Below are 12,491 nucleotides of genomic sequence, written 5' to 3'. Positions count from 1 at the left end.
CCACAGAAAACCAACTTCAGGCCTGCCGACAGTGAGATTCAAACCCACGGTCTTGCGGATGCAAGCTCACAGCTGCACGCCCCTAACCGCACGGCCAACTCGCCCGGTGATTGGGGATTTGATGATGATGATGCCTGTTGTTTTAAGGGGCCTAACATCGAAGGTCATTGGCCCGACTGGGGATTTATATGAGACTATTGAGTGGGTATGTCCCTGGGAGTGAGATTTCTAGATCCTAATGGGTGGGTAGGAGATAGGGATCTGCACTCAAATGGCCTTCACTTAAATCGCAGTGGTACGTATAAGTTAGGAAATTTACTTAGAAGGGTTCAGGGAAACGGGGTGGTCTAGGGAGTGGTGATAAGGGTACAGGGATCTGGAAGTCAAGTAGGGATGATATAAAATATTAGTGTTGAAATGTAGAAGTATTGTAAAGAAAGCAATAGAATTAAGTAATTTAATAGATATATACTTACCAGATATTGTAATAGGAGTTCAATCATGCCTGAGAAATGATATAATGGATGTAGAAATGTTCTCATGGAAATGGAGTGTGTATCGTAGAGATAGGATAAGAATGGTGGGAGGGGAGGTGGGGGGGGAGGGCGTATTCATTCTGGTGAAAGAAGAATTTGTAAGCTACAAGTTAAAGATGACATACATGAAATTCTAGGTGTAAGGCTCATTTCCAAAGATAACAGGCAACTTGATGTCTTTCGAGTGTACAGACTGGGCAAGGGTAGCGATGAAGCTGATTCAGAATTATTTGACAAGATAATCACCTATGTGGGAAACGATCTGGAAAGCAATGTGATTGTAGCAGGGGATCTCAATTTACCAAATGTCAATTAGGAAGTTAATGCTAATAACAGGAAGCATGATCAACAAATGGCAAATAAGTTAGTATGGGAAGGACAGCTGATTCAGAAAGGGATGGAACCAACTAGAGGGAAGAACATTTTGGACATGGTGCTGGTAGAACCAGATGATCTCTACAGAGAAACCGAAGTAATAGATGGTATTAGTGATCACGAAGCTGTTTTTGTCGTAGTTAAAAATAAATGTGATAGAAAGGAAGGTCTTAAAAGTCGGACTATTAGGCAGTACCAGATAGCTGATAAAACAGGCATAAGAGAGTTTTTAAAAAGTAACTATGATCGGTGGAAAACTGTAAATAAAAATGTAAACAGACTCTGGGATGAGTTTAAAGCAATTATTGAGGAATGTGAAAACAGGTTTGTGTCTTATAAGGTGGTAAGAAATGATAAAGACTCGCTATATTATAACAGAGAAGTAAAGAGACTAAAAGAAGGAGGTGCAGACTGGAAAGAAATAGAGTTAGAAATGGCTGTGGAAGTAAGGAGAAATTGAAGGAACTCACTAGGAAATCTAATCTAGCAAAGAAGTAAGCAAAGGATAACATGATGGCAAGCATAATTGGCAGTCATACAAATTTTAGTGAAAAATGGAAGGGTATGTATAGGTACTTTAAGGCAGAAACAGGTTCTGAGAAGGACATTCCAGGAACATTAATGAACAAGGGGAGTGTATATGTGAGGATCTTCAAAAGGCAGAAGCATTCAGTCAGCAGTATGTAAAGACTGTTGGTTACAAGGTTAATGTCCAGATAGAGGAGGTGACTATTACTAAAGAAGTATTAAAATTTACCTATCATAACAATGACATTTACAATAAGATACAAAAGTTGAAAACTAGAAAAGCGGCTGGAATTGATAAGATTCCTGGGGATATACTATCATATCTGAAGTACTTATTTGATTATTGTTTGCATGAAGGCATGAAGCAGTTATACCAAATGAATGGAGAGTTGCTATAGTAGCTGATGTGTATAAAGGAAAGGATGATAGATGTAAAGCTGAAAATTACAGGCCAGTCAGTTTGACATGCAATTCATGTAAGCTTTGGGAAAGCATTCTTTCTGATAATCTTAGACATGTCTGCGAAATTCATAACGGGTTTGATAGAAGGCAGTTCGAGTTTAGGAAAGGTTATTCCACTGAAGCTCAACTTGTAGGATTCCGCCAAGATATAGCAGATATATTGGATTCAGGAGGTCAAATGGATTGTATTGCGATTGACCTGTCTAAGGAATTCGATTGGATGGATCATGGGAGACTACTGGCAAAAACGAATGGAAATGGACTGGACAAAAGAGTGGCTATATTTTTAGAAAATAGATCTCAGAGAATTAGAGTAGGCGAAGCTTTATCTGACCCTGTAATAATGAAGAGGGGAATTCCTCCAGCCAGTATTATTGGACCTTTATGTTTTCTTATATACACTAATTGGCACGAAAAATGCAAAACTTCAATTTCTTTCAAACCTGAAATTTATTTTAAATTTATTACACTCTTACGACACTAATCCACTATCTTATGATATAATATTATGTTACGGTCCCATCTAAGTGTCTAATATGAAAATGAAAAGACGATTATAAACACACTTAACAAATTAAGCCAGAGATGCACAATTCAAGAAAATATTGAGTAAGCTAATAAAAGTAATGCACTTCTCTTTTGATGTTATACACTTCATAGACCTCGGAGACGATCTTGGGGACATCTGTTCACATGTTCAGAAGCGTGTGTTGCCACCTCTTGCACCAATAACGGCATTCAACCTTTCAATCATGCTCCTGATTAATGCGGTAATGTCCTGTTGAGCAATCATCTCCCATTCTTCCAGGAGGGCGTTCTGTAGGTCCTGTAGGGTCTCTGGATAGTGCTGTTGGGCTCTTGTCCCCAGCTGGTCCCAAACGTGCTCAATAGGATTCAAATCAGAGCTTCAAGCAGGCCAAGTCGTGGCACGAATCCCTGTTTCATCCTAGAACTCTTGTACAATTCTTGCAAAACGTGGGCATGTACTGTCATGCATTAGCATAAAATCATCACCATTAATTGGAGCGAAACACACAACATGCACTAGAAGGATTTCCTCCACATACCGATGTGCGGTAATGCTCCCATTCTCCATGGATACGAAATCCGTCCTTGCAGCTGTATTGATTCCTGCACATACCATCACAAAACCACCCTGAAAAAAGGCGTCTTGAATAAGAATGTGCAAGGCGAATACCTTTCCCCTGGTTTTCTCCAAACTCACTCTCTCTCTTCCGTCAGGTGATTGGTGGCCAAATCGCGAGTCCTCGGTGAACAACACTTGATCCCATAGTTGTGCTGTCCAGCCAAGATGTTCCCTTGCGAAATGTAGTCGAGCTGTGAGATGCTCTCTGGTGACTTCCAGACCTGTAGCAAGTCTTTTGGACTAAAGATTGGCTTTTTTGAGTCTTCTTCAACGGTTCTCTCACTAACATTGGCCCCTCGAACTTGGAGTCAATTACATGCTTCAACGGCGATGGTGTGACGGTTGCGGAGAACTTGAAATTGTGAGATACGGTCATCTCTCACTGATGTTGCTCTACTCGGGCCTGATCCTGGTCTCCTTGCAAAGCCTCCAGTTTCCCTGTACCTTCGTACATTTCTGGAACATAATGCATGCTGCAACCACCTTCTACCAAAGCAACAGCTTTCGCAGCTTGTTCAGGGCTTAATGGCATGTTTACTCCAGAAAGCTGATTAAGACAATCACTGAAAGATCCTACAAACACATGTGGTTGAAAGGGGAACAATTAAAGGTACAACAATAAGCACTACAAGAGTGGGAAAACATTACTGGCTCACATCCAGCAATGTGTTTTTCAGGTTGTGTGGGAAAAAACAAATGAGGCTAGTGCAATAAATAATCAACACTTCATTGTTTGCTCGCAAGGCAATGCCAATAACATATCCCGTCTTAAAAAATTTGTTGAAGTGCTTCACTTTGATTAAATAGATAATTATCAAATAATTACACTCATTTATTGGGTGTTGCATTTTTCATGCCACTCAGTGTTTATAAATGATATGAGGAAAGAAGTGGAATCAGAGATAAGGCCTTTTGTGGATGATGTTATTCTGTATAGAGTAATAAATAACTTACAAGATTCTGAGCAATTGCAAAATGACCTCGATAATGTTGTGAGATGGACAGTACACAATTGTATGATGATAAACGGGGTTAAAAGTCAGGTTGTGAGTTTCACAAATAGGAAAAGGCCTCTCAGTTTTAATTACAGCATTGATGGGATGAAAGTTCATTACGGGAATCATTGTAAGTACCTAGGTGTTAATATAATGAAAGATCCTCATTGGGGTAATCACATAAATGTGATTATAAATAAAGGGTACAGATCTCTGCACATGGTTATGAGGGTGTTTAGGGGTTGTAGTAAGGATGTAAAGGAGAAGGCATATAAGTCTCTGGTATGTCCCCAACTAGAGTTTGGTTCCAGTGTATGAGATCCTCACCAAGACTACTTGATTCAAGAACTGGAAAAAATCCAAAGAAAAGCAGCTTGAATTGTCCTGGGTGATTTCCGACAAAAGAGTAACGTTACAAAAATGTTGCAAACATTGGGCTGGGAAGACCTGGGAGAAAGGAGACGAGCTGATCAACTAAGCGGTATGTAAACAAATACAATGAGAAGAAGTCTTCTACCTAATCAATATTTATTTTATTACATTAAAACTATAGGACTGGTTTCGACCTTTCTAGGTCATCTTCAGCTGGTCACACAATCACATATAACATATCATTCAATTATTAAACATTACTATATCTAACAAAGAATGTCATACGGCGATAACATGTCAAATTCTTCTCATGATTGGGGGCAATCGTTGAATTGGAAACTTGGTGTTTACTGCCTTTTCATGAATAACATACATAAAAAACAATGAATATTGAATTTTCACGACCGCATTGTAATCGAAACCGTCTTTCAACCTATCAGGTCGTGTTACAAACATTTAGTACGTGTTGAAGAGATGTTAAGTACAGAACAAAAATGGCCAACCGGACACCAGTGAGATCCGAAACCACAACCTCCTGATTTCGGGTCGGTTGCTCTACCAACTGAGCTATGGTAGCCTAGGCCATCTTTGTTCTGTTGGAAAGGATCTAAGTTACAGGTCTGGCACTACTGCCATCACACTGTAGAGTGCGTTTAAGTCGCCCGTTGAGGGCCAAGTCAATGAATATTGAACTTTTACGACCGCATTGTAATCGAAACCGACTTTCAACCTATTAGGTCGTGTTACGTGCATTTAGTATGTGTTGAAGAGATGTTAAGTACAGAACAAAAATGGCCACCATAGCTCATTTGGTAGAGCAACCGACAAGAAATTGGGAGGTTGTGGGTTCAGATCCCACTGGTGTCCGGTTGGCCATTTTTGTTCTGTACTTAACATCTCTTCAACACGTACTAAATGCACGTAACACGACCTAATAGGTTGAAAGTCGGTTTCGATTACAAAGCGGTCATGATAATTCAATATTCATTGACATGGCCTCAACGGGCGAATTAAACGCACTCTACAGTGTGATGGCAGTAGTGCCAGACCTGTAGCTTAGATCCTTTCCAACAGAACAAAGATGGCCTAGGCCACCATAGCTCAATTGGTAGAGCAACCGACGCGAAATCGGGAGGTTGCGGGTTCGGATGTCACTGGTATCCAGTTGGCCATTTTTGTTCTGTACTTAACATCTCTTCAACACGTACTAAATGTACGTAACATGACCTAATAGGTTGAAAATCGGTTTCGAATACATAAAAACACATTCATAAAAGTTTAGATTCTTCATAGGCATGAGTTTTTCAGAACTTAGGTGCTAGCTTTATAAAACAAGTATGGTAACACAGAAAGAGCATGTGCATTGATCACAATTTGTTAGTCTTATTGAATGTTGGGCTTGTGGGTTGCACTTCCTTGTCTCCTGAACCTTCAGTTGTACACTGTGATAGAATCTTGTGCCCAATGTTAATTTGCCTTAATTTTTAAAAACTAATTAGTTCTGTCCTTGAAGTCTTGATAAATAGACATTATTATGAACACTTAATATTAACTGCAGAGATAAAACATGTGTTAAAATTCAGTGACTTGCTTTGTAGGTATAAATTACACTTTAAAATGTCAGGTTCTCAAGTATGAGTTTTATGTCACCATATATATATATATATGAAACATAAAAATACATGTCACTGCTGGAAAGCAATATATGAGATTGTGTTAACTCAGTTGAGACTTGAGCGGAAAATGCAGATTTCTAAAGCGAGAACACATATAATCCATGCTGTTTGTGTTGGGAGGGTAAATCGTAACGTCCTGTGTTGAATTATGCTATGTGACATTTGACTGGAATTCAAGAGGACCAACTGGGGTAAATATTCATTTATATGAAGGAGAGTTAGGGATTGGAATAACTTACCAAGGGAGATGTTCAACAAATATCCAATTTCTTTGAAATCATTTAAGAAAAGGCTAGGAAAAAAAACAGATAGGGAATCTGCCACCTGGGCGACTGCCCTAAATGCAGTGACTGGTCGGTTGCATGTATGAGTTTTCTACACCCAAGGGAACTTATACAATAACAGAATTATTTTTTTGCTTTATGTTTTACATCCCACTGACACAGATAGGTCTTATGGCGACGATGGGACAGGAAAGGCCTAGGAATAGGAAGGAAGCAGCCGTGGCCTTAATTAAGGTACAGCCCCAGCATTTGCCTGGTGTGAAAATGGGAAACCACGGAAAACCATCTTCAGGGCTGCCGACAGTTGGATTCGAATCCACTATCTCCCGGGTGCGAGCTCACAGCTGCGTGCTCCTAACTGCACAGCCAACTCGCCCGGTTAGACAATTATTACAACACACACGGTGAATTATGTTTTTATCAATCATATTAATAAGAACATTTTAAACTAGAATTAAGATAATGATGATGTCAATCTGGTGGTCACGCCAGTGTTTAAAGTGTGTGTTCTTGCTCTGTGAGTGCTCTCACAAGTCTTCCATGAATACCACGAGTCAGTTGGAACGTGGTGGTTCTTAAGCACACCTCTGTCATTTTGCTGATGACTTTTTGGTAGGATTCACCCAATTCTGACCATCATCGTCAGTACCTTGAAATGATTATGACAGTGCAGTCAGTCTATAAAGTTTTCAGCCTAAACGTTGGTTGGATCCTCAAGCAGCACCATCAAAGTTTATGTGGTTATTGGGAAACCGCAACAAGCAATGGTGATGCCATAAAGAGGTACACAAGGTGTAATGAGGAGTGAAGAAGGCCACAATTTCTTTCCTGACTGGACCAGAAAATGCTACTGCAGCATAACTGGTCCTACGAGCAGCACATTTCTTAACTTTAGAACTGCCAAATGTCATGCTTGCGACACAATATAGTATCACTAAAATGCCAATATTTTATTCACGAGGCATAGTATATGCATTCCCTTAATTAGCTATAACATCATTATTCTTTCCCTTATGCTATTATAGCAAGTAAGACATTGAAGATAAAGCTTCAGGTCTTCCGTCACACATTCCTCACTAGCCGGAAATGACTAAGTCAAGGTCAGGGTAGGTATAAAATCAGCTACGCTTTCCTCATCCCCCTGTGGTCTCAGTTGCTATGTAACTCAGCGCTCACTCATTGTTGACATTTCTGTGAATTCCTTTCGTTATCATTTGACCGATTATTGAGTTTATTGTTATATTGTTTCTTCTGAAGTGTAATTGTGGGTGCAGCATTTCTGGAGACCTATGAGGCCTGGCAGGAAAAGAGAACTCTCCGAGAATGACTCCGAGTAGTGCTCAGCGGCTGACAGAACTGTGTGCACCTCAGAACTTTTAATTCTTTTTTTCCCGTTTCTGGATTTACCTTTGAGAACTGAATATTTCTTAAAACTTTACATGTTTTGTATACTGTGATTTTTAAAAGTGAGTGTTTTATATGATGTAATGGTGAACTTGCAAATGTGAAAAACAAAAAATTTAGTTTTCCAAAATTCTGATCACCTGATATTCACCAGATAACTAAGTACATTATCTAATAGGTATATGAGCATGTTAAATAAAGTTTTCTGAGTAATATGGTAGGCTGCATGTCAATTTTTTCTCTATCTAAGCATGCCTAAATTTGTTTAAAAATACATGCGCAGTGCATCAGTAAATGGCCTGGCATTTAGGGAAAAACATTCGGTACTTCTACGGTTAATATCCAGATGCACTCTTTGTGCTTTGGAATGTCATTACTCAGCACCATCCATATCTCAGCAGCTTCCATACTGTCATAACTATAAATGAAACTGAGGCTTCGGCAGAAGCTACATTTTGCCCTGACCCGTACCAAGAGACAGAGGCAAAAATACTGCACCCATCAAGAAATAGCAACAGGCAGATGTGATACTTAGGACTTTCCAAGTATTTGGAGATGTCTGACATGCCTCATTAGCCTCTGGTGAAGTTATTCACAGCAAATATTGGCACAATAACAGTGATATCAGTGAATAAGTAGAAAGAGTACACCACCACCATGCAAACTTTCTAAAACTTCTCCAGTTTCTACACACCATACTAAGAAATGTATTAAGGTCACTGGGGAAGGAAACTGCAGTTAAATGCCCTCCACCAGCTCAAATCTACAACTGAAATGTAACATATCCTGTGTTAGCTGGATGTTTAGAATTAAATTATATTACAGAATCTAAAGTTTATGACTGATCCCAGGGCTGATTTAAAAGAATCATGCACTAATGACTATACTATTCCCTCCTAATTCATAGCAAAAGCAACAGTACAAAATATATTTGTTAGAGTTTTTTAGTATTAACTGCCATAAGAAAATATGCAGATCAACAAAGTTATGACAGCAAAACAACTAACACTTATAAAACATTTAAAATTTCTGATAAATTAGACCATACAGTAAAACAATTGTTCAGAATTAGCTAGGATATTAATTTGTTAGTACCTTGCAAAAACTCAATGAATCGTTCCAAATCAGAAATTTGTGTTTTCAGCTGCGTAACCAAATGCTCTTTCATCTTCAGAGGATTAACCAGCTACAAATAAAAGAATATTAGTAATATTATTAGTTTTTAGTCAAGACAAGTTACATGCAAAATATATATACAATCTACAAGACACCCTTCTTCACTATACATCCACAAGGCACCCTTTCCTCACATTTCTAGAGTTTAATACCATAACACAATCATTTCTCAGGATCTGTAATTTCTTTTTACATTACAATTCACCGTTATCATGCAATCAGAGTTAGGGTAAAGAGGGTGGGATGTCTCATCCTACATGCATGGCCAAGAGGAACTTGAATAACTTAAATAGCATCTTACGCATCTTAATGATTAAGAAAATAGAAAGAAAACTTATAAAGTTTACAAGTAATAAGTTGAAGTAATACATTCATGAGGGAACGGTATGTAAGTGCTGCTCAAGAGCATGAGTTCCAGTTCTTAAAGTCACAACTTTGATTCAGATATCTTGGGTAAAATTTATACAGTACCAGTATATAATTTTCTTAACTAAGGTGTATTTCATGCAAAACAAATTGTTTAATGTACTAGTTTATAAAATGCATAATAGGAGTGGGAGGTAGGTTTTTTGATCTGTGCAATAATATGGTGAGTACCCTATTTATTTCTCTTTACCGGGTGAGTTGGCCATGTGGTTAGCGGTGCGCGACTGTGAGCTTGCATCCGAGAGATAGTGGGTTCGAATCCCACTGTCGGCAGCCCTGAAGCCCAGTGCGACGTAAAACAAAAAACAAAAAACACCTCTTTATTTCTCACAACTTGCTGACGCCAGAAAGAACCCTTGTTTTGAGTGTTCTGGCCAGTATCAGAAAGTGTGCGAATGATGCCAGAAAGGACCCTTGTTTCTGTGTTCTGGAAAATGTCAGAAAGTGTGAGAATTTTCAACCCCAACGTCAAGAAGATGCAAGGCTGCTCCAGTTGAAATTCTGCAAGTGATTGGGCGATAGGTTCTTTTGTTCTAGAAGGGTGACACGTGCAAACTGGGGGGGTTTATATCTTAAAGCATGAAGATAGTGTCTGTTGTTCTCATCTTGGTTTTCAATCTAGATGGATGTGTCCGTTCGGGCTCTTGCTCCAGAGAGGAGTCCAGGCCTAGGTAACGGGATAATGTAAGTTTTATTTTCTTCAACATGTCTTAACATTACTTGTATCACTGGTAGGAATTCTACAGGGCAGTCTCGCATCCTTGATGATTTAATTTAGTCAAAATAGCACTTTTCAGTGCTATGATATAATTTGTCTTGGGAGCAGGCAACCTTACCATGTAACTTTTAATTTTAAGTCCAATTCATTTTTTCCCCTTGGTTTGGTTGTTTCCGGAAGAATGGGATTAGCCCACCGTATAATGGAATCTTCAATTCCACAATAGATTTGCAACTAGATACACTGCTTCCTCAAGGCACGTATCCATTATATGGAAGTAATTGCATGGTCAGTTTTCAAAATCCCCTTGATGTTCTTTTAAAGTAATACCTTTTGATAAATGATCTACCTTTTTTAAACTGTTAATCTGTTGTGATTTAAAATACCCATTTGATGATAAAGTTTTAAGCCAGATGGCAATTTGCATTGGTAGGGACATCACACGGGTTCTGAGACCAAGACCGCGAACCTTCATGTGTCTGTGAGCAAGGCTGTCAATTTAATTGGTTGCCTTACTAACCTTCAAGGGTTTCCAAAGTAAATGTGTAGTTGATTTGAAACATTTTGTGAGTGTCGGAGTGCACTCAGTATCAAATGTGGTCTTCTTAATTCCTTGAGCTCTCTACGTTTTTACAACACTTTGTGAAAGTTAAGCTGAGTCACCTTTCAACAATAATAATTATATTAGGTTTTTAGGAATTGATCTTTAATAAATTGAAAGAAATATGTTTGCCTAATTCAAGAGTTTGAGTGTCATCAGTTTATGTTCCTCGGCAGAGTTGTCCAGCACCTTCCACATCCTGCTGTATGTTCGTTCATATCTCCTTTAGTTGTCCTTGTTTTGTGCATTTTCTTTATCTTTTCTTTGTTTCTATTTTATTGTTTTTACTAGCTGATGTACCCGTGCTTTGCTCAGAAAGACTGTCTTCGTGGTTTTCTAACTGAAGTCAACATAGGTCATTACAAAAATGTCAGTAGGAATGCAGCGATTAAAAGCAATGTTATCATATAAAATACTCGATCCAATAAAAAACCGCACATTTTCTCACTTTAACGAACAGTATTACGGTGCCGATCTAACAGTCCAAAGTCCCAGTGCTGGAATGACCAGGTCTCAGATAGCCGTAAACACTCCTCCGCCATTATTTTTGTAAGTGTGCACACTGCTCATTTCGGTCAGTGCCTCAGAGTAGGGATTGAATAACTCGAATGCTATGATGAACCAGTGTGTCACGTACCAGTAGTATCAGAAAATTTATGAACCAGAGAAATTGCATGCTAAAGAAGAAAGTTATTTAACTCCCAAGCTACTTCCCGCCAATATTCAGGCAGGATTAATGGATTAGTGGATCCAACTTTATAATCTACATAGCGCCATACTACAGTTTAATATCACAAGTTTTCAACAAGAAAGTTTCAGCGTCATCTTAAGTGGCTACTAAGGTCCATTAACCTTCTCTTCAACATGTAAATCAAGATGCTTCCAGCCGAATTTCACTCGAACTTTGATATGGCAACTTTAGCCATAGACCTTCTTGTTATTATGTGGTTAAGGCCTAGTTTGTCTATTTTATAAAATTATTTTAAAATAGTGTATATTTTGCAAATATATGGATTCATGTAGCTACTTCAATACCAATACCAACTTCAACCTTTTCTTTGCAAACATTTAAAATGAAGTTTCAATTGTAAATTATTATTTAAGAACTCATAACAATTTCTCACATTGTATAATACTCATTCCAATCTTATATTCTCATTTTTATTTTTTTACCATGACAATCAGGATCCTGATTTTTATCTTTGAGTACGAGTTTAATAGGATGTAAGTCCTAACTTTGGAAATTCAATTGTATTGAATAGGTTGATCCTAATAAATTTTGGTAATATCTTAAACTCAATCTTACTTCTCAAATTTTTCTTCATTTCACACTAAGAGGATAATCTAATCAAAAGATAATCCTCATAAATTAAGTAGGAAAAGATATTAAATGATTTGAGCCGTATAGTTTCAAACATGGCCAAGTCCGTTGAGCTGTTTTCTTCAGGAGAAGCAAAAAACTCGTTTAGGGTATTAATTCATATATATTCCGACACTTCAATCTTTATGTTGCTTAGCAGAGGCTTCCGATTCATTACAATACAATTTTTACAGTCTAAATATATTACATGAATTGAAAAATGTATTTAAAATTTGGACTTGACCATGTTTGAAACTAACTGTGGGACTTGGCCGATTCTGAAACTTACGTAAGAGGACTTGGCCATCTTTGAAACTTAGATTAGAAAATTTGGCCTAATACCTAAAGAAAAAAGAAATCTAGATTAGGCCTATTTTCCAACTGTGTTCATCTTGACTTTATTTGGAACAAATATTATTAAAAATGATATA

At 38.1% G+C, this 12,491-nt stretch overlaps 1 protein-coding gene across 1 annotated transcript in view; it reads right to left on the bottom strand.

Annotated features, from left to right (window-relative positions):
• Positions 1–12,491, bottom strand: part of LOC136863019 (RUN domain-containing protein 1) — a 164,597-nt gene that overhangs the window by 74,179 nt on the left and 77,927 nt on the right. Inside the window, exon 6 of the mRNA XM_067139325.2 lies at positions 8,875–8,965. Within this exon, the coding sequence (XP_066995426.1) occupies positions 8,875–8,965 (91 nt within the window). The remainder of the gene's footprint in view (positions 1–8,874; positions 8,966–12,491) is intronic.

Source organism: Anabrus simplex, chromosome 2 (genome assembly GCF_040414725.1).
Source record: "Anabrus simplex isolate iqAnaSimp1 chromosome 2, ASM4041472v1, whole genome shotgun sequence".
Taxonomy (NCBI): Eukaryota; Metazoa; Arthropoda; class Insecta; order Orthoptera; family Tettigoniidae; genus Anabrus; species Anabrus simplex.
This window is presented reverse-complemented; position numbering and strand designations above follow the sequence as displayed.